A 24,585-nucleotide genomic window follows, 5' to 3' on the forward strand; every position below is an offset into this window, starting at 1 on the left:
CAAAATGAAAATGATCTCATCCTTTACTCACCCTCATGCCATCCCAGATGTGTATAACTTTCTTGTGCAGAACACTAAATAATGTTTTTGAGAAAATTGTTCAGCACTTTAGGCCCATTAAATGCAGGTGAATGGGTGCCAAATTTTTTAAGCAACAAAAAAAACACATATAGTCATCATCAACAGAAGCATTATACAATTGATGAATAACTTCAGAGCTCAAGGTAGTTCTGTCTTGAAATGTTTATAAATTATAATTGGAAATCAGTTTAACTGTGGAAAAATTTAATGGGATTTTTACTTTCTGAACCAGACTGTTGCGCTCTGTTTGACTGAATCCAGAATTAGGTTTGGGAACCAAGAACTGTTTTTTAATATAGAAACCGTATGATTTTTTTTGGTTCTGTTAATGGTTATTTAATGTGCATTTTTCTGCCAATGCGAAGGGGAAACTTCTCTAAAAAAAATACTACTACAAAAAAAATGTCAGTGTTTCCTGTGGTGTTATTCAACGCAAACAGTGTAGTAGAATTCTAAGCAAATAACTCTTATGAACTGGTTCTTTTTAACCTAGTCTAGTCGCAAAACATACAGCACCACCAGTGATATCTGATTCACAAACGAGTTACTTTTATGAGCTAGATCTTCTTAATCTATAGTGTAAAACACAGCATGACCAGTGTAGTCTGATTCCTGTACAAATTAATCTTATGAGCTATTTTTTAACTACAGTTTGAAACATACAGCATGACCACTGTGGTGTGGTTCTCGAATTAATGACTCTTATGTACCGGTTCTTTTTAGTAGAGTTGGGGTACTCGAGTTCGGACTCGAGTCTGAGTCACAACTCCAATTTGAATTGACTTGGACTTGTCACAGACTCTAGCCTTTCGGGCAGAGTCTGGCCAAGTCACTGGCATTTGTGATGCAATGAAAAACAAACAAACAGCAAAAAAAAATATGTAACATAGGGTGACCATACGTGAAAAAAGTGTCCGGCCAGGATTTAAAAATTGCCTCTAAATGTTTTGGCCGGGATTTGGCTTTGTCTTCGTATTGATGTGCTCTCTAAAGTTAGTAATATGATATATTCTGTGTATTTGATACTGCGCATCAGTTTTCACGAGTATATGTCCTTATGTGAGATTATTTTGGCTGAGAGCAGCGCACGCTCTTTTAAAGTACTTCTATAACTCTCTTGCCTGCGCGGGTGTGTGCGGGAAAGAGATCGGCATTAGCCAGACATGCTCTGCCGCTCTCATCCAGAAATATCAATTACGTAAGTACACTTTAAAAAGTGTGTTACTTACTGCAAATTATTAAATAGAACATGTTTTATCAGACTCAAGTAATGTCTAACTGAAAATGTTGACTGTATCGAGACTAAATCAAATTTACTACATTTCAGGGACAATTGAACTAATATGATGGATGAAATAGACCATGATGGAAATTGTACAACTCCATCATATATTTGTAGCGTGACCTCTGTGTGTTACCTGTAAAGCTGGCACTTTTCAATGGCAAAAAAGTCAGAAAATACAATAAAGTACACAAGTGAGGGGCAAAGTCCCTATTCACCTATTATCCATACTAAATATAATGTGAAATGAATGAAGCATCAGCCCAAGATGAGTTTGATCTTGACTTTAGGACAGTAGGTTACACCTGGACACAGCAGGAGGACTGAAAAGTGTGAAGTTTAGTACTGTAGAATATAAATATTTTTTTTAATGTTATCTGATCTTTTCTGTTTTTATTTTATGTTGTTGCATTTCATTTTATGGGCATTATTAAACATTTTAATATGACCATTTATTAAATGTTTTAAACACATTAAATGTATTTTATTAATTACATTAAATGTATTTCACCCATCATTTTATTTAAAACTAAATTAAATGGACCAATTGAAAATGAAGTAGAAATAAAAACTACATTACAATTTGAAATAATAATAACTCTGGTTGTAATGACTAATGCAGCTTTCACTTTCTCTGGTGTATGTTTGAGTTGAGGGGAAAAGCAACAAATAACGGATACAATTTTAATTCATTAAACAATTGCCACCTGTATTTGCCATGAAATAGCCATTGTAGATGATATGGCAATCAACACCAAACAAACAAACACTTTTTGATTCTTTTGGACTCCACTGGGTCTCGGCCCCTTTTGGACTTGGACTCGATTGTTTAAAGACTCGGACTTGACTCAGACTCAACTAAGGTGGACTCGAACCCAACACTACTTTTTAGTGCATCAAAAACATCACTCGGAGCGGTTACTGAATTTATCTCACTGACCTCTACATTATATGATTTTCATCATGTCAAACTCTAAATGAGCTGTTACTTTGTTATGTAATGTTGTAATGGCTGCTGAGACTTAAATCAGGCAGTGCAGTTACAACTGGTTGGTTATATTACAGTGTGTAGTTAAAAGATAGGCATACCCATTATGAGTTTTCTCATTTGGCAACAGGCTGCTGAGGCCAGTAAATGTTCTGAGAATTGCATTTCTTATTTCAATTTAAGAGAATTGTGACATTGAATCATATGGAATCATAATCTTTTAGAGGCTTTTGTGGTTTTGGTTCCTTTCTGTGGAGATAAATTACCATTTTGGATGTAAATTTAGTCCTAATTTATTCATATAAATTATATCATAAGTATATTAAAGTTGAATAAATATTTGTAACAATTCTCAATGGCCCACTCCTTATAACCATTTTATTATATATTTCCATTATGACCTAGAAATCACTTTATTTGCTGCAGTTCTGTTGTGTTGCAAGCCTGCTGTTGCAGTTGCTGCTTCAATTACATGTTGCTCATGCGTCCAGTGTGAAACAATTACTTTTAATTTGCTTGTTGAAGAAGTGGACAGTCTTTTAATTTTATAGTCCCTTATTCTTGGAGTTTTACAATCTCTTATTCTCGGTTCTTTCTTGAAATTTTCCTTTGTCAGTTTATGCATGCCATTTTTCCATTGTATCGCAGGATAAATCTTTGAATTCCTTTCCATATTTTCCACATTTTCATGTAACTCTCATCTGAAATTTAAGGCAGATGTTTGTCCTTTGTGACAGGTCTGTGTTTCTCTTCAAGTAAGCAGTTTTGTGGCCAGCAGTTACCTAACCTACAGTAAATTTCATTATTTACACATTCAACTTTCCGTTTGTGCCAAACATAATGTTTAGGACCTTGCATCTTTTCTAACAGTGATAGATTTTTGTTAAAAATACCAAGAAACATATTATGTAGATGGAGAAAGTGCATGCTAACCACAAACTGTGACATTTTCAAAGAAAAACAGACTGCAAAATATTATAGCTTGGGAAAACAATTTGCCTGTCAACCTCTTATCACATCTAGCATTTTCTTGCAAAATATTCCAGCTGCGAGATATGGTTACTTTCATCGTGTGTCACACAGTGAGGTGAGGATTTGATCATGTTGACAAAAGAAGCACAGATTGGATTGCTCTGTGTTTGTGTCCAATTGACCTCTGAAAGGAAAATCCTACTATTTCCTGTAAAAGGAGCATCATTTGTTTCCTTGGAAACATGAGGGAAGGATTGTGTGTGAAAGAGTAACTGGCATGATTAGTCTCAGGGATGACTTATATTTGTTGCAGTCATTCAGCAAAACAGTCATCCAGTTTAAGAACCGATCCACTGATTGTGATGGCGGAAACAGGACAGGAAATGATGGGGAGTGACGCATGCCAAATTCAGAGCATCAGAGCAGATGTGTTGGAAAACATGTATATATAAATATGCATGTGTATATATATGTGTGTGTGTGTGTGTGTGTGTGTGTATATATATATATATATATATATATATATATATATATATATATATTTATGTGTGTATATATGTGTCTGTGTATTTATTTATATGTGTGTGTATTTATTTATTTATTTATATATATATTTATAGTGCTGTCGATTTAGCGTGTTAATTCAGTCTGATTAATTTTACAAAAAATAACACGTTAAAAATTAACACATTCAATCGCAACGTGTGTGTATACACACACGTTGCGATTGAATGTGTTAATTTTTTTAACGTGTTATTTTTTGTAAAATTAATCAGACTGAATTAACGTTGGCCCATATTGATAGGATAGCATCTTGCAGTTGATGGAGATTTGTGGGATGCACATCCAGGGCACGAAGCTCCCGTTCCACCACATCCCAAAGATGCTCTATTGGGTTGAGATCTGGTGACTGTGGGGGCCATTTTAGTACAGTGAACTCATTGTCATGTTCAAGAAATCAATTTGAAATGATTCGAGGTTTGTGACATGGTGCATTATCCTGCTGGAAGTAGCCATCAGAGGTTGGGTACATGGTGGCCATAAAGGGATGGACATGGTCAGAAACAATGCTCAGGTAGGCCGTGGCATTTAAACGATGCCCAATTGGCACCATTACACCACCACCACCAGCCTGCACAGTGGTAACTAGGCATGATGGATCCATGTTCTCATTCTGTTTACGCCAAATTCTGACTCTACCATCTGAATGTCTCAACAGATATCGAGACTCATCAGACCAGGCAACATTTTTCTAGTCTTCAACTGTCCAATTTTGGTGAGCTCTTGCAAATTGTAGCCTCTTTTTCCTATTTGTAGTGGAGATGAGTGGTACCCGGTGGAGTCTTCTGCTGTTGTAGCCCATCCGCCTCAAGGTTGTGCGTGTTGTGGCTTCACAAATGCTTTGCTGCATACCTTGGTTGTAATGAGTGGTTATTTCAGGCAAAGTTGCTCTTCTATCAGCTTGAATCAGTTGGCCCATTCTCCTCTGACCTCTAGCATCAACAAGGCATTTTCAGCCCACAGGACTGCCGCATACTGGATGTTTTTCCTTTTCACACCATTCTTTGTAAACCCTAGAAATGGTTGTGCGTGAAAATCCCAGTAACTGAGCAGATTGTGAAATACTCAGACCGGCCCGTCTGGCACCAACAACCATGCCACGCTCAAAATTGCTTAAATCACCTTTCTTTCCCATTCTGACATTCAGTTTGGAGTTCAGGAGATTGTCTTGACCAGGACCACACCCCTAAATGCATTGAAGCAACTGCCATGTGATTGGTTGATTAGATAATTGCATTAATGAGAAATTGAACAGGTGTTCCTAATAATCCTTTAGGTGAGTGTATATACACACACACACATACATATATACATATATATATATATATATATATATATATATATATATATATATATATATATATATATATATATATATATATGTGTGTGTGTGTGTGTGTGTGTGTATATATATATATATACACACACACATATGTAGAACAAGACATGGTTTATATTACTAAATTTTATGGGGCCAATGTTTAAACTAATGATTTTGTTTGAACATTAAGATTAGTTACAAAGTCTTTGATGTTCATTCTGTATTAATTGTGGATGTGCATTTAGATGCTGTGTCCTTGGTTATTTGGCTGAACAAGTCTTTAGTTGGCAATTAAGTCATTGTCTATGTGTCCATTTTAAGAGAGTGTGGTTCATCCTTTGACCAATAAAACACAGGCAACAGTCAGTGAGGGGAATCACAGTCGGGCTTAAAGCTTATGGCAGGGAATTGTGGTGAAGTCCATCCTGAGTCCAAGATTCAGGCAGTGGCACATTAATTATCCCATGTCTTGGGAGTTTGCATCAATTAATTCTCTGTTAAGTCCATCGTAGGAGACTGAAGTGAGGTCTGGCTGGCACAGGATGCAGTTAGTCATCATCACTCAGCGACACGTAACAGTAGGAGTCGGACATCAGGCAGGGCCTGATCTTGATATGGCAGGCTCTGGTAACCTCAGGATATACTGTATATCTCGAGGTTGAGACAGGGAAACAATTACAATAATATTAGCATAGATGCCATTTACTTTAAAGCAAAGTTATAGAATATGAGTAGTGTTTCTGGTTCCTGCAGACCTAAATAAAGCAGCATAACTATGAGTTGAGGGATAAATGAGGTGTATTCCTGGCTAAATTGATGAGTCTTTAGTCTAGACTTAAACTGAGAGTTTGCCAAAGTCCTGAACCATTCAAAGCTTTAAGTAATTAACAGAATTAAAAAAATATATATATATATATATATATATATATATATATATATATATATATATATATATATATATATATATATACTTTCATTTGATCTTAAAGTTCCTCGTTTACACAGACAAAGAGGTAGCGGTCGGCTAAATAAGACCTAAACCAAGCTAATGCCTGTCCACAAATGCAAACATAATTCTCAAGCTTGTCCAAGAGAATGTCATGTACTATGGGGTTGAAGGCAGCACTAAGAAATATAAATTGGGGTGTCATTGGCATAACAGGGAAAACTAATTCCATGGTTCCTGATAATGTCTCCCAGGGAAAGCATTTACAGTTGAAGTCAGCAGTTTACATACATAAGTCATTAAAACAAATTTTTTAACCACTCCACAGATTTAATATTAGCAAACTATAGTTTGGCAAGTCGTTTAGGACATAAAATTTGTGCATGACACAAGTAATTTTCCCCAAAATGTTTACAGACAGATTGTTTTGCTTTTAATTGACTCACAATTCCAGTGTGTCAAAAGTTCACATACATGAAGTTAACTGTGCCTTTAAGCAAGCTTGGAAAATTCCAGATAATGATTTTAAGCCATTAGAAAAATTAGCTTCTGATAGGAGGTGTACTGAATTGGAGGTCTACCTGTGGATGTATTTTAAGGCCTACCTAGAAGCTCAGTGCCTCTTTGCTTGACATAATGGGAAAATTCAAAGAAATCTTGGACCTACACAAGTCTGGTTCATCCTTGGGAGCAATTTCCAAATGCCTGAAGGTACAACGTTCATCTGTACAAACAATAGTACACAAGTATAAACACCATGGGACACGCTCAGGAACGAGACTCATTCTGTCTCCTAGAGATGAACATAATTTGGTGCGAAAAGTGCAACGCAATCCCAGAACAACAGCAATGGACCTTGTGAAGATGCTGGAAGAAACAGGTAGACAAGTATCTATATCCACAGTAAAATTATTCCTATATCGACATAACCTAAAAGGCTGCTCAGCAAGGAATAAGCCACTGCTCCAAAACTGCAATAAAAAAAAGCCAGACTACAGTTTGCAAGTGCACATGGAAACAAATATCATACTTTTTGTAGAAATTTCCTCTGGTCTGATGAAACAAAAATGGAACTGTTTGGCCATAATGACCATCGTTAAGATTGGAGGAAAAATGGTGAGGTCTGCAAGCTGAAGAACACCATCCCAACTGTGAAGCATGGGGGTGGCAGTATCATGTTGTCGGGATGCTTTGCTGTTGGAGGGACTTGTGCACTTCACAAAATAAATGGCATCATGAAGAAGGAAAATTATGTGGAGATATTGAAGCTACATCTCCAGATATCAGCCAGGAAGTTAAAGCTTGGTCGCAAATGGGTCTTCCAAATGGGTAATGACCACAAGCATACCTCCAAAGTTGTGACAAAATGGCTTAAAGAAAATAAAGTCGAGGTATTGGAGTGGCCATCACAAAGCCCTGACCTTAATCTGATAAAGTGTGTGCGAGCAAGGAGGCCTACAAACCTGACTCAGTTACACCAGCTCTGTCTGGAGGAATGGGCAAAATTCCATCAACTTATTTTGAGAACCTTGTGGAAGGCTACCCAAAAACTTTTACCCAGATTAAACTATTTAAAGGCAATGTTACAAATTACTAACAAAGTGTATGTAAACTTATGACCCACTGGATATGTGATGGAAAGAAATAAAAGCTGAAATTATTAATTCTCTCTACTATTATTCTGACATTTCACATTCTTTTTTTATTTTTAATTTTTTTATTTAATAAATTTTTTAATTTTGGATTTTTTAATTTGGAATGCCCAATTCCCACTACTTAGTAAGTCCTTGTGGTGGCATGGTTACTCACCTCGATGTGGAGGCTCATGCTACTCTCTGTGCGATCCACGTACAACTTACCACTCTGACCTCCCTAGCAACCGGGCCAATTTGGAGACCTGGCTTGAGTCACACAGCACACCATGGTTTTGAACTTGCGACTCCTGGGATAATCGTCAGCATCAATACTCTCTGAGCTACCCAGGCCTCGACATTTCACATTCTTCAAATAAAGTAGTGATCCTAACTGACCTAAGACAGTGAATATTTTCTATGAATTAATGTCAGGAATTGTGAAAAACTGAGTTTTAATGTATTTGGCTAATGTATATGTAAACTTCTGACTTAAACTGTATAAGGAGAAAAGCAGAGTCCCTGAAAACTGATCCCTGTGGCATACTTTCATTTGATCTTAAAGTTCCTCGTTTACACAGACAAAGAGGTAGCGGTCGGCTAAATGGGACCTAAACCAAGCTAATGCCTGTCCACAAATGCAAACATAATTCTCAAGCTTGTCCAAGAGAATGTCGTGATCTATGGGGTTGAAGGCAGCACTAAGACTTAATAGCACTAGAAGAGAAATGCAGCCACGATCAGATGATAAGAGCAAGTCATTGTAACTCTAAGTTCAGTCTCTGTACTATGATGGGGCCTAAATCCTGACTGAAATTCTTCATATATACCATTTCTCTGTTAAATTATTTTTTTTACATAGTTGGGAGTATACTACCTTTTCAAGTATTTTTGACTGAAATGGGAGATGTGAGATTAGTCTGTAATTAGCCAAATCTCAAGCTGTGGTTTCTTGATAAGTGGTTTGGTAACTGCCAGCTTAAAGTTTCTTGGGACATGCCCTAAGGATAGTGTGGAGTTAGTAATATTAAAAAGAGGTTCTGATATGAAAGGAAACACCTCTTTTAGGAGATTAGAGGGCATGGGATATAGCATACTTTTGATGCTAATAAGTCTCTTCCTGACTTATGATAGCAAAGGACTGAAGTTGCTCGTAGGGGATACTTTTTAACACCATCTTCTGAAGTGCTGTGGCAGATGGTTGCATAATTCCATAATTTTGATTCTGGTGGCTTAAATTTTATCAGTATAATAATTCATAAATTCATTACTACTGTGCTGCGATGGAACATCTGGTTCAATCGAAGCTTTGTTCCTTGTCAATTTAGCCACGGTGCTGAATAAACACGTGGGATTGTTTGTTATTTTCTATTAGTTTGCAAAATTATGCAGACCTAGCAGCTTTTAGAGCCTGTCTGCAGATAGAGACACTTTCCCTCCATGCACCATGAAACACGTCTAATTTTGTACATTTTTAAGTTGTGCTCCATTTTCCGAGCAGCTCTCTTAAGAGCATTGAGGTTGTACCATGGTGCAGGGCTGTTCTGTTTAATTAATCCAAGGGGGCTACACTATCAAGAGTGCTAGAGAAGACTGTATCCATATTTTCTGTGACTACAAGTTCTTCTGAACTTTTGACCTTTTTATGGAATAGTTGAAATGTTATAAAACACACCTCCGATGGTACGGTCACATTATGTGTGGCGTTGAAAACTCTGCTGCAAGAACAGCCCTCCATTTTGACCCTGGAGGCCACTGACCACGTGGAAGACCAAAGAAGCTGTGGCTGGACAGCGTTGCAGAAGATATGTTGCCCATGGACCGTGCCCCAGAAGTCGCAAAGGATCGGGCCAAATGGAGAAGACATATTAGAACAGCAGACCTTGTGACACCATGGGATAAACACTAGGAAAGAGGAGGAGTTGTTGAGATGTTATGAAAAGCCACATGTGCTTGAAACAGACATGAAATGGTATCCCTTTTCTAAAGTTGTTATTTTTAATATGCATTGTACATTTGTTATGCCAAAAAAAAACACACATAGCGGTTCCCAAAAATGGTATTAATCCTTATTTTATTTTGTTCTAACCGGTAACCTTTTGGAAAGGAGGCTGCAGAATTTCTGTACCGGAATGGAAAAATTCTGTTTTTACTCAGAATGAACCTGCTTATAAGACACCTTCTTTTGCCCAAAACTTAAAGTAGGATAGCCTGTGTACTAAGTGAATATGGAACATTCTAAATGTCTATCCCTTATAGCCTTGTTTGTATGTGTGAAAAACTCTGCAAAGGTCTGTTTAAATTAACACCTTATATTAAGCTTAAATAGTTTATGGCTGATTTGAGGCATGTTTTATTTGTTGAAGAATCCATAAAATTAATGGATTTTATTTTTATTGCCTCAACTGTATGTTACATCTTTAATGCCCAGATGTAATTTCATACATACTTTGTTGTGTTTTTACTGTAAGCAGTTGTGCGGTTCCCAAGGCCCCACATATTTCTGCCATTATTTTTCAAATCCCTGTATGCTTTACAGGATGCCTCATAAAGAAGCTCTTGTATGTCGGGTTGAAGTGTGCACATGCATAACTCCTGCATAATTACCCTTAAGTCTCCACTTTGCATAGCATTCCAGCTCTAACATTTAACTCAATTGACGCCTGTCTAACTTCTCCTGTTTTGATGTTTTTGTGGATTTTCCACATGACATACCATTCCAGTGACTGATAGACTGTTCCCGTGTAAAGGTAGCTGTTTTTTCCTGTCACACTGTTAATGTCTTTGTGTTAAGGCCCGTCTGCAGCCTACAAACCATTTTGTAAGGCCCCATAAGTAATGTTTTCTCCAGGCAGCTGGGAAAGCACTTCATTTGGCCCCCACCAACCACTAAAACCCATCTGTGCATCGTCTCACGTGCTTCATCTCGGGGCCCCTTTGGTTACTACCCGCTGCAATGATTTTGTCTGTCAGACAATGTACTGTTAGTCTCAAAGGGCCCATTTGTTTTAATGGTGCTCTGTTCCTACATGTAATATGATGGCATGGCTTTATGCAGTTTTTCACAGGCAGAGTTGGGTAGGCCAGTGATTTTATAGTGAAAACCTCCAAGTTGTGGATATAGACAGAAGCTCACTGAGGAGCAACTGACCTTTCACTTTCATTTATCCAGAAAAAAAATGGTTAAGGAACAAAACACTGGCGTTTCAGTGTTGCGTGGAGTCCAGGAACAGTAGGATTGAATCTTGTGGAGTTTTACACCTGAATATAAAGAAAAAAACAAACTAAATCAGACACACCCATTACACACTCACTCCAGACACTTTCATTTTCCTTGACACTCTGAAATAAAATGTGTTTTATTTACAAATGTATATACAATTTGAATGCTATAAAATTGGGCTGTCAGTTGAAACATTTGTTTTAATTAATTTATTACCTGAGAATGCTGATTAATTGATTAAATTAATCACAACTGATTACATATATTTGCTGAGAAAGGCATAAAAATAAAGAAAAATCAATATATAATAAGCAAAAAAAATATAATTTATATAAAAATAAAAATAATATATATAAAGATTTATACAGATGATGACTTGGCAATACATAAAGTGGCTTTTGAAGTCAATATTTTTTTTTATTTCCATATAACTGAACATAAAATAGCAATAGATTTTTCAATTGAGTTAGTCATTCTCTTTGAGATGGACTTAAAGGGACAGTTCACCCAAACATTTTAATTCTCTCATCTTTAACTCACCCTCATGTCACCCCAGAGGTAAATGGCTTTTTTTTTTTCACTTTGCACTTTGTGCAGAAAACAAACAAAGATTTTTGGAGAATATCTCAGCTCTGTAGGTCCATACAATGCAAATGAATGGGTGCAAAAAATGTTAAGCTCCAAAATGCACATAAAATCAGCACAAACGTAATCCATAAGACTCCAGTGGTTAAGTCGATATCTTCTGAAGTGATGTGATAGGTGTGTGTGAGAAACAGATCAATATTTAAATCTTTTACCATAAATTCTCCTACCTGCCCAGTAGGGGGGGATATGCACTAAGAATGCAAATCACCAAAAACAAAATAAGGACTTAAATATATAACTGTTTCTCACCCAGACCTATTCTATCACTTCAGAAGATATGGATTTAACCACTGGAATCTTGGTATCCATTCAATTGTATTGTGAGGATCTACAGAGCTGAAATATTGTTCTAAAAATCTTAATATTTGTTCAGCAGAAGAAAGTCATTCACATTTGGGATTGGAAGTACGTGAGTAAATAATTAGATAATATTCATTTTTTTGGTGAACTATCCCTTTAAAGCTGTTCTTAAAGGATGTGTCGGTCATCTCTATTTATGTTGGTGTATGTTCACGTCTATCAGACATATGTGTAATTTCTCTTGAATATTTGTCTTGATTTTTTTTTTTTTTTTTTTTTTAAAGTTCTTGCCCAATACAGACTAAGATGATTTTTGTATATGTTGTTTCTGAGGGCTCAGTATGTAAACATTCAAAGCCCTAGGTTTTGCACCACATTTAAGGGTCACATGTTACTGGGTTTTAGCATCTTGCACCATAAATTGTACAATTTTAGGTGCATTAAGTTAAATGTAGTTTAAAAATTTGAAAAACACATCTTGATGCCCATTTATTCTGAGTATCTCTCCAGCTGTTATTAGAACATGTTCTGCTGTGTGATGCTCCTTTACACATTTTTTGCTGCCTGCTCTTAGTAAGTTTGGTTCTCTTTCTAGCATTCCTTAAGTATTTCACTATGGGAAAACACCTTGAGTGTGAAAGACCATGGAAGCATTTAATAACTGGTGGTGTTGGGAACCCGAGAACCAATTTGTACAGAACCGGTTCCAATCTTAAAAAAAAATAAATAAATACCGGAATCGGATGATCTTCACGACTTTCGGTTCTGTGCAATGTTCTGATGTGGATGGAACACTGAACTAAAATACACTGACAGTGATCCAGCCACGCATTTCAGCAGCAGCGTTGCTCTCTACTGGGTCTACAGTGTAAAACGTACAGTTTTGATCTCCCCCCTCTTGCATGTGTGCTTGTGGGGCCATGATTTCGGCCTCATCCCCCCTGTGCATCACCTTTCCTGGGGGTCAGACATACCCCAGTTGCCTTTGCTAACCCCAAGTGTTGCCCGCACTGTACTAAGTTCCTGTCATGGGAGTAGGCAGGGGTTCCCCTTCCCCAACGCCGGTGGATCTCGATCTAATCAAGATGTGATGAAAGGCAGCTGCCAAGCTGTCTATTGACTGATCATCTCAACAGATGGAACAAGGTGCAGGGAGGGATTTGTGGTGGGATGAGGCTGCCAGCTCATCTCGCTCCCACCAAACAACTAATTCCGGCTGATCCTGCATGTGTGGCAGAGATAAAGGTTATGGCATGTACCTTTTCCCCCATTAAGTGCCTATTAAGAGAACATTTCCATAACGTGCAGGAAGTTGGGATGTCGGAGCTCCCTCCAGTGGAATCGTGGGTGGCAAGCCACCGGCATATGACTTTCCAGGTCACATTTTCTTCCACAAGTGTGCCCTCTGCCAGGGAAGCATGAGTGTGTTGAATTTTAAACATAGTTATGTTCTCTGTGCATCCATGCAGTGGGCCGAGGGCACAGGAAAATATCCAAATAAAAACAAAAGCAACCGAAACAAAAAGATAAATATCAGATCTGCAATTCCTAATTATTTCCATATAGACCATTTCAAGGATTATTCTTTCGTTTAAGGAAGTGACGTCTTTGTCCTTTGAGAATTCCTTTAGAGTTGTCAAACTCATTCAAAACGGTAGCAGGAGGCGCTTCCTTCATAGTGACTTTAACATGAAAAACATTATTAACGTTAACACGGTTGTCATAAAATGTCATTATTAAAATGTGGACTATGTTGTTTGGTGGCTGGAAGCTCTTTGGTTGCCTGGAAAAATCTAACCTTAAATTGAAGCAAAACAATTGAAACAGGGGAAATATCTCATTGTTAAATATTTTTTTCCAAAACGCATTGGACATAATCATTGGAACCCTTTTATTCAATATTTTTGCAACCTCTCTTTGCCAAGATAACAGCTCTGTCTTCTATTATAATGCCTAATGAGGTTGAAGAACACCTGGCAAGGGATCGGAGACCATTTCTTCATACAGAACCTCTACAGATCCTTAAAATTCAGAGGTCCATGTTGGTGGACTCTCCTCTTCAGTTCACCCCACAAATTTTGTATAGGGTTCAGGTCAGGGGACTGGGATGGCCATGGCAGAACCTTGATTTTGTGGTCAGTGAACCACTTTTGTGTTGATTTTGATGTTCGTTTTGGATCATTGTCCTGCTGAAAGAGAAACATTGTAAGTTTTCTGGCAGAGGCAGCCAGGTTTAGATTTTTTATCTGTTGGTATATGATAGAGTCTGTGATGCCATGGATCCAAACGAGATGTCCAGGACCTCCGGCAGAAAACAGCATTTCAACGTTAAAGATCCAGCACCACACAGAACCTGGTCGCATTTGTTTCATCAGAACCTGGTCACATTTGAAGTTCCATTAGTGTCTGGAAAACTGAAGACGCTTGAGTTTGTTATTGGATTAGTGCTTTTTGTTCTTGAAACCCTCCTAAACAACTTGTGTGTAGGCGTTGTGTGATATTAGACTTTCTGACCCCAAGACCCAACTAATTTCTGCAGTTCTCCAGCTGTGATCCTTTGAGAATCTATGGCCTTTTGAACATCCTCCTCACTGTGCTTGGAGACAATATAGACATGTGTCCTTTTCCAGGCCTATGATCTCCAGTTGATTGGAACTTGTTAATTATTGCCCTGATGGTGGAAATGGGCATTTTCAATGCTTTGGCTACTTTCTTATAGCCACTTCCCATTTTGTGAAGCTCAACAACATTTTTATCTTTATATATTTTTTTATTTATATATATATATATATATATATATATATATATATATATATATATATATATATATATACATACACTTGTAAAGTGTATTATTTTATAACTAAATACTATAAATATATATATATATATATATATATATATATATATATATATATATATATATACATTGAAAATATAGAGAGTAGGCCTGTAGTCTATATATTTAAAATAAGGCAAGTATCTATGTGTCTATATTGTGTATATATTCATACATTTTTGTACTGTATATATATTTATAATAGCTGCTAGACTGCCCCGGAAGGTGCGTGCCTCGTTTTGTGTCCGGCAAGTTTTTCATCGCAGTGAAAATGTTGTTTTTGAAAGTCTAATCGCCAACAAACATGGATGGAGGAAGAATATTTCGTTAGATAAAAACTTTGTGAATTTTGGAAAATCTATCTTTTTCAATACATTTTGACTTTTGGACTTTACAACACACTGGAGTTATAAGAAATGTTTGTATCACACGAATCGGAAACAATCCTATGCAGTCACCACTGGAATCAAAATCCACAAATAAATGAATCTGTTATATTAATAATATAACAGGACATGAACTTTAAATTCTAATGAATGTGAAAATTTATTAGTTAATCGACAACCACAGAACCTGATTTTGTATCTGATTACAGATACAAATTTGATTATTTATATTCTATTATTTTCTTTGTAAATAAAAACAAATCTCAGGATAAAATAACTTGTAAAAACATGACCAATATGTATTTCAATGCATTGTAAAAACTTTGGACATGTATGAAACACACATAGGCTACTATAGGTCTACTGTCTATATTTTTAATTGATATTGTATTTAGCTATAAGAAAAAACTGTTCATCTATAGCTTCTTTCATGCCCTCACCATATTCGAATTAATGAACCATGAATCGAAATATGAGGTCAATTTGCAACCATGCTAAGGTGATAAATATGCATACAAATTTCACCTATTCAATATATAATGACGCATCAAATTATTTGAGGGCAATTGACAAGTAAGCTGATAAATGGGTGGCACTATTATGATCATTGTATCGAGAGCTATAAATTAGCCACAGATTGCCTGGCGCTTACTGTGTAGTTGGGGCGGCAACACAATGTGGCAAAACATACCAAAGTACACTGATGCGGAAGCTGGGCAGAATAATGCTGAAAAGTTCAAACTGACAGATGACGAATTAAAAGCATTTGTTGGTCTCATTTATTTGAGCGGAGTTACGGGAGGCAAAAACATGAGATTGGGTGACTTTTGGTCTAAAGAATTTGGTCACTCTTTTTTCAAACAGTCAATTTCGCAACAGAAATGCACTATCTGCACTTTGATGACAAGAATACGAGAGCTGCCCGCCTTGTGACAGATAGATTTGCCATGATATCTGAGATATTTGACAAATTTGAGTAAAACAGCATTGCTTCATACACGCCCGGTGAGAACATAAGTTGATGAACAACTGTTCCCTAAAAAGGCGTGCTGTCGTTTCACACAGTACATGGCCAATAAACCAGACAAATTTGGCATAAAATTCTGGGTGGCCGCTGATGTTGAAACAAAATACATGCTGAATGCACATCCCTATCTAGTAGAAGCACAGAAGCTACTTTTTCCTCTGACCCCTTCCCTCCTGCCAAAAGGAGACAATGTTAAGTTGGCAGATGTTCAGGGAACAAAACTTTTGAGATCTGCCAGGCATGTAAGCGACTTGTCTGTGGCACATGCTCCAAGAAGCCACCAAGGGTGTGTTTGGAATGTTGACAAAATTGGTCGGTTTGGAAAATGACACATGACGCTGCCATTGAGGGGGAGTGCACTCTAGATTTCGGCTGTTGGTTGAGTATTCCAGCACATAGTTTTTTTTTTTTTTATTCAGGTAGAATATGTTTGTATTTTATTTCACATATTATAGCAGAATGTATAGTATAATGGAAAATGTATTGATTTTTGTAGCCTATATCCCTATTTACTAAATATTTACTTTTTACCAAAAAGCCAGAAACATGTGAACAATTTAAAGTTTCACCTCCTTTTTTACAGTTGTTTGCAGCCTCTCTCATTTCTTTATTGTAAACTACACACACAAAACAACGTTTTCACAATTTGTGTGTCTCCCACTTCAGTCCTGTGAGATGGTAGCCTGCCCAAATTAGGGGGATGTTGGAAATGTATATGTATTAGATCCCTCCCCCCACCCGTACACATCAGCCCAGTTCCTTGGGTCAAATCAAACCTTGGCTCTTGTCCACACTAAAAAAAAGAATTGAATCTGTGAAATAACGGAAAATAACTCAAATAAAATAATTTTCCATAATTAAAATACAGTTTCAAGGACGCAACACGTTGCGAGCTGCAGACAGTGGGTGTGAGAGACGAGCGTCTCCGTGTTAGAGTGCTCATCCGGAGGAACTTTAAATCTCTCCGGTCTTGACTCCCGCTCAGATTGGGTCTCTTCCGCGACTGGTTGACTGACCGCACAGAGAATGACAGTTTTGGAGTTTGTGCTTTTTTTGCATTACAATAAAGATATATCGCCAAGCTGTGATCTGTGTTTCTGTCAGACACTCGAGCTGCAGCACTCCTCTCGTCTCGCGTGTCATCATTTTAGTTTTTTATGATCTCATGTTGAAAATCTTATGAAGTCATATAACAGTAGAAGTACTCCTTTTTTTATTTTACTACTAGAATTGTTGTATTGTATTTGTTAGAATAAAGGAGATACCATTTTGACATATTTGTTTATAATGTAGTATATTTGACATTTTGAAAGGATAAAAATAACCCTGAAAATATTAACCCATTTTTATATCAAATTAACCCAGCGTTTTTGTAAAAATGAAACCATCCTTTGAGTTGAAAAACAACCCATTTGCTTAAGTTAACGCAAATAAATGAGCAGAAATCGCGAAAGATTTCTCAGTGCTCAAGAAAAAAAGTTTCCATGATGAAATTGTAATATTTACCCAATCATATTTTGACTTGTATAATCAGTCAACCCTAGACAGAATGGCGATAAATTCGGTCTATAGGCATTTATAGACCAAATGCTGCCAACCAATCCATTGGCTACGAGCAAGAGGTACCCTCTAGCGATCATTATGTGTCTGTAGCCTTGTCCCTGTCTGAAGATTATGCGGTCTTCTGACCCATTAAGTCACACTAATCGTAGGTTTTAGAGGCTTGGCTCTTCTAGTGTTAAAACTAAAACAAATGCCAAGACATATTTCTCATTATGCCTTAAACTACTGGCTACAATGCAGGTAGCCTAATATTTAGAAATTGGTGCAAATAGTCTGAAAAATAATCAATATTATTGAGCTTGTGAGCAACATCGAATAGGAAATATTAACTGCTAATAAAATACTAAGCCAGATAATTACTAACAAAGCTAATGTACAGTTTTGACCTGCATAGCGTTTCTGGTTATTAGTCTACAGTAGTGTAAAATTTGAATGCTTACTTGTGACAAATATTGTACAAATAATGATGTCACAATACTTCTAGCCTAACTTATGTAATGGAAAAAATATTTTACACAATTTCTTTTGATTTCCATGAAGAATAATTTGGTTAACTTAAGTTTTTATTGCCAGGAGATATAACATACATTGATATACCTATTATAGGTATTTGGTTGCCAGGTCTCTTAAGCAACCAAATTGGCCCAGTTGCTAGGGAGGGTAGAGTCGCATGGGGTAACCTCATCGTGGTCACTATAATGTGGTTCTCGCTCTCGGTGGGGCGCGTGGGGAAGTTGTGTGGGATCCCATGGAGAATAGCGTGAAGCCTCCACACGTGCTATTTCTCCGCGGTAATGTGCTCAACAAGCCACGTGATAAGATGCACAGATTGACGCTCTCGGACACGGAGGCAACTGAGATTCGTCCTCTGCCACACAGATTGAGGCGAGTCACTACGACACCACAAGAACCTAGAGCCCATTGGGAATTGGGCATTACAAATTGTGGAGAGAAAAAAAACATATATACAATATGGGCTAGCCTATTGGCACATAAAAAAAAAAGCACAGGATCAGAATCTTGACACTTTTGGAATTTTTTGAATATGCTGCCTAATGATGCTCACTCATAACGTGTGTATATATGTATAAAAATGCTCACAAATGATCATTCTATCTAATTAAATATGAATAAATAAAATGCAAACAAAAAACTCTGATGTGTGTGCTTCCTTGTGAACGCTGAATGTTGCAAGAATGTGTTATCAAGTGTCTCCGTTGCAGGGTCCCTCCAGCAAATCTATGTTGTGTTGAACTTGCGTTTGTCCTTCTATTACTACTACTTCTCTTTCTTCTTCTTCTGTTTTAATGGCAATATGCAAAACAAGCTTAAAAATAATTACTGCCAAACACTGAATTGTTGTGACATTGGGAGAAAGTCCTTTGAGGCGTTCAACGCTGTCTTCTGCGTTACCCACCCCTGAATGTCATAGATTACAAACAAACTGTGGTTGGTGACTTTATAAATCAGACAGAAGTCTCCTCCAATCCAAGGCCACGTTTTCATTAGTGTTTTCATTTAAAACGCATGGATTAGTATGTGGTCAGGTTTGGCTAGAATTAACTGCAATGTGCACAGAGTTTGTTGATAGTAAAACTAAATTCTCTTTCTTTCTGCTTCTCAGGGGTCAGCTGCACCAGCAGTGTTGTGAGGAGTGGACTCTGGTCAGCGAGGAGACTCAAGCCAAGATGGCACGCATGGCAGCAGCTGCCGCATGGGGACTGGGTGAGACAAACGAGACAAAATTTAATTTTGCACCAAAATTAGGTCGAATGAATTTAGGAAGTCTGTCACTAATTATCTTACCTTGCAGCTACTATTCCAACTAGCAATCTGGTTTTGGTTTAAATTTCAGCCTCTGTTTAACTTTTGCTAATCACTGAAAAGACAAAACACTATAATCACATCTAGACATTAAAATTCCAGCTCAATAGGTTCACCTTTTTGTCTCGCAGTGTTTCGGAAAATATCACAGTCCTGTCATGTTGACTGACACGTCTGTTGTCTAGTAGGTCATTTCTGCTGGAACTGAAAACAAAGGCTCTTCTCTTCCTACAATGAGCGTCTGATTGTTGGCACTCGTTGTGTGTTTTCTCCCATATCCAATGAGTTGTTACCCACAACATCAGAACTCTGTTCACCCAAATTTTCTTATTAATTATGAAACCAGTTCACATTCTTTCATCCATGAAACCGGTAAAGTGAAGTTTTGAGGATGTTTTATGTTCACATTGCTCTTTTCTATACTATAAAAGCTCATACTGTTCTATGAATATGTGCATTTTGCAATACTCTATACATGCTAAATTATTTTGTGAAGTTAGTACACCCCTACTTTTATCACAACATCTGCTACAAGTGTCTGCAATTACTATCAGGTGACCAAATCGTAGAATCAAGTGCAAATTAGTAAAATATAATTATTTAAGTGGAAGACCACACCTTATATAAACCTCAATCAACTGATCTGTTTTGGTCATAATTATTGAAGTACATAGTACCATCATGCCAAGATCAAATAGGCTGTTTGAGTCCCTTCGAAGGAAGGTTTTAAGGCTTATGAGCCTGGAAAGGAATTTAAAGCCATTCCCAAGCCATTTAAAATCCACCATTCCACAAAGTAAAAAGTCTGTTCCTCACACAAAGCTATCATTTGGGTCCAGAAGACTTCTATAGATTTCTGTCTTGTACCTTGATTGAACAATGGTTGAATATTGAAAACATGAATTGTTGTTATTTACTGTATGTGGACCTGGGGCTGCTTGCACCAACTATACGTAAGTTACAATTTAGCCTAGTTGTAGCGTAAATGGGCTCGAAGTCACAATTTACGCACTACTAAATATGTGAGCTTTGCACCTTTAAACTTGGGTAGAACATAACCCTACGTATGAACTTAATATTTACAGAAGCCTCTGACCAAGAAATGGATGAAATAAAAAAGCAGACTCATTTAATGACATCAATGAGCTCATGTTTTGGTTGACAAGCTTCAGTCTTTCGACATACATGATGTTGGCATTTTCACTCGTGTACATTTACGGGAGAAAACATTATGTAAAAAACATGTTTCTTCAGCATGAAACTGATCTAACGGTGCACTTTGCTGTGTACCCAGCCCCGTGTGTCAAGTTTCAATATATATCAAAAATATAAGATATTAAAATAAATAAATATATTTTTTTACAGCCTGTTATATTAGTATTTATTTATTACCCCTTATTCATTTTAGATAGTTATTGAATAGTTTTATTTACATAGGCTAAATCTAGCCTACCAATAATGAAATCGTGTTTCATTATGTATCGTATTTCAATAGGGATATCATTTATTACAGTTGACAGTTACGTTAGCAAAGAAGATTTGAACATCAACCGTAACAAGATCAAACTGAAATTCACAGCTTTTGAACACTTCTGTGTACAAATTTCAAGGCTGCTTATTGGGTCAATGCAAGTAAACGACATATCATGCGTTACTTTAATGAGAGCTTACATCCTACTAGTTAAGTCTTAAAGACAGGTGGTGTAACAAAATTAAGCACTGACTTAGTTACAAACTAAGTTACTACTAGTATTTACTAAGCCCTTAGTTTGAACTTTGATGCAACTTGAGTGAAACCTTAAGCACAGCTGGTGCAACCATACCCAGTAGTGTAGTCAAGGGCATATGCAGGCATACGCTGTATGCCCACCTTTCAATCTTTGGATTTTGCAAATGCCCACCTAAAATGAGTGATGATACGTATGGCCACCAAAACAAGTAGGCATTTCACCCAGGAACTTTTACAATCTGCTAACGCGATGCCGCAGCAACGTTGAGTGATTATACATTTTTTTAAAGTGTACAGAGCTCTAAACGTGCTGGGAGGTGGGAGCGCAACTGATGGCACGGGTAAGAGAGACAGTCCGACTAAGCTGATCCACTAATCAGAACATTAATTTCAGATGCGATTGGAAATTTGCTAACAATCATATTTTCCATTTCAATAAGGGTCTGTTAAGTCTTAAACATAACATAAAACAAACAGACACACAAACTCACACAGCAGCTGCATGCGTCTCTCTCTCCCCCTCTCTCTAGCATCACCAGGTCCTCCTTTTTCTCTCTCCCACTGTTTAAGCAACTCAGAGCCAGGCATACATCCTCACAGCCCGGCCATGCCCCCCTCCTTGTCACACTCACATTCATGCCGAGGCGCCATTCAGACTGGTTTACCCCCCAAGGAGAGGAAGAGGGGAGAGAGAAGATTGAACGGGAGAGACAGAGAGAGAAAATAAAAAAACTCTTCGGCTCCCGTGGGCACCCTGCCCACCCAGTCCTCAGCCGCTCAGTGTGCTACTCCACCTCCTGGTGGCTGGCAGCAACCCCTCTGTCCCCTGGTGGACGGCAGCAGCTCCTCTGCCTCCCGGCGGACGCAACGGCTCCTCCGCCCCCCTGGCAGACGCCATTGTTTCCTCTGCCTCCTTAAACGATTAAACGAGCTAATCTATTCCCTGATACATGCAACAGAACACAAGCCAGCACCCACATCTGCCATGGTCAACGAGCATCTGGAGCCTCGGCCATCCCAGAGCTAGCGCCTGAAGCCTATGCCGCCTCAGAGTCCGGGCCTGAAGCCTCAGCAGGATGGATACAGCAGAGCCAGCGCCTGAAGCCTCGGCCGTCCCAGAGCCAGCGCCTGAAGCCTCGGCCGTCCCAGAGCCAGCGCCTGAAGCCTCAGCCGTCCCAGAGCCAGCGCCTGAAGCCTCGGCCTTCCCAAAGCCAGCACCTGAAGCCTCGGCTGCCACTTCTGCCTCGCCATGCCAAGATGCCTCGTCAGGCCCTACCCCATGGCTCACATCTGTCTTGTCAGGCCCTGCTCCACAGCTCACATCTGTCTCTCCAGGGCACACTCCACAGCTCATGTCCTCAGGCCACGCTAATAACTTATGCGATTAAACTTAGTGAAAATTCTGCATGTTATTACTCGTGCTAGTTTTTGATGCTCTTCACATATGCTGAACATCTGTGTCCCGTAATTATATAAAATGTATTTTTTCCCTTTTTTTTTTTTTGCCATTTACTACTGTCACTTACAGTAGTAAATGTAAGTTTAATTTATATTTCTAAGTAGGAAAGCAATTTCATTACACACAGAAAAGCACATTATAGTACACAAGTAATACAAATAACTATTATTTCTTATGTAGGCTGTATATGGTAATACAAGATAACGTGTTAACGTGAACATTACTACACTTATATTAGCCATACAATGCTAAGTTTATTTTATATTATGCATGTATTAGTTTATTAATTATAGTGCTTATGAAGTATTAACAATTTTCATAGTATCCCAATGAAAGAAACTTTAAAGACACCTATTAATTTAAATACATATTTAACATAAAGTTACCATACCAAGGTTCTTAGTAGTGGACTGTACACCATGCCAGCAAGAAACTTACCCTGATATAATGTATTTTTCATGTGGGGCTACAATTACAACAGCCATTTGTTTTTATTGGAAAAAGTAGATATTTCTTGCACATTTAACTTCTGTTAATAAATTCACAGTATGCCCACCTTTTTAGGCACTACTACACCACTGATGTGGACCGATAATTTAAGTAGTAAAGATTCTTATTGAATGGCTGATAGTAATTTTAATTTTAATTTGCCAAATTTTGCCAGCATTAAAAGTGTGTTAAATGTGTGACCTGTTACATGTCCAACAAAATCATACAGTCATATTAAAACAAGTTAAAATGGGTTTCGTCGGGTTCAAAAATAACTTCCCAGGGCTCTGTGCTAACATTTTTGTTTGGGAGCACTGATGCCCCTAAATGAAAATTTTTAGGGGCACAGTCAAATATGTATACAGAATTCACAAAAAAAAGATTCTTTACACATGACAAAGGATACACCTTCTTTGATAATGATATTTTTAAATAACATTACTGGCAGCGCCAAACAACATCACTGCTGGCTAATCTCCTTCATTAGCAACTAATAAACTAATAGAGCACTGATGAACTAATTTATACTTCCGCTTGCCATTAACAAACATACAGTATTCTACAGTAGGTAATTCTTAAAAGATACGTAGTTCATCAACATTTAAATCTATTAAATCAAACTTTCATGACATTCATTAATATATTCGTTTTCGGAAGGAAATTGGTACTTTAATTCACCAAAGTGGCATTCAACTGATCACAAAGTATAGTCAGGGCATTAGTGAAAAACAGCACCAAATCTAGATAGGCCCCATTGCCTGCAGCCATCACTCCAACACCTTATCCTTGAGTAATCATGCTAAATTGCTAATTTGGTACTAGAAAATCACTTAGCATTATATCCAACACAGTTGAAAGCTATTTGGTTTGTTAAATGAAGCTTAATGTTGTCTTTGTGTTTGTTTTTGAGTTGCCACAGTATGCATTAGGCCGGCATGTCTTAAGGTCAATATTAGGTAAAAAATGACAAAAAAGAAACCGCTTTCTCTAGAACTTTTTTTTTGAGGAATGATGGCTATACAATGCTTGAAATTGCCAAATAAAAACTGAAGATTTCATACAAAGGTGTACACTACTGTCTTCAAAGACAAAAGACAACTGGCTCCAACAAGGACAGAAAGAGATGTGAATGGCCAGATGTTCAACTAAACAAGAGGATAAGTATATCAGAGTCTCTAGTTTGAGAAATAGATGTCCTCAGCTGACAGCTTCATTGAATTCTACAAGTTCAACACCAGTTTCATGTACAGTAAAGAGAAGACTCGGGTTTCAGGGCTTATGGGAAGAATTGCAAAGAAACAGATGCTTTTGAAACA

At 37.6% G+C, this 24,585-nt stretch overlaps 1 protein-coding gene across 1 annotated transcript in view; it reads left to right on the plus strand.

Annotated features, from left to right (window-relative positions):
- Positions 1 to 24,585, plus strand: part of mtor (mechanistic target of rapamycin kinase) — a 270,641-nt gene that overhangs the window by 156,243 nt on the left and 89,813 nt on the right. The window contains exon 31 of the mRNA XM_052108415.1: positions 19,393 to 19,493. Coding sequence (XP_051964375.1) covers positions 19,393 to 19,493 — 101 coding nt within the window. The remainder of the gene's footprint in view (positions 1 to 19,392; positions 19,494 to 24,585) is intronic.

The sequence above is a fragment of the Xyrauchen texanus genome, chromosome 37, assembly GCF_025860055.1.
Source record: "Xyrauchen texanus isolate HMW12.3.18 chromosome 37, RBS_HiC_50CHRs, whole genome shotgun sequence".
NCBI lineage: Eukaryota > Metazoa > Chordata > Actinopteri > Cypriniformes > Catostomidae > Xyrauchen > Xyrauchen texanus.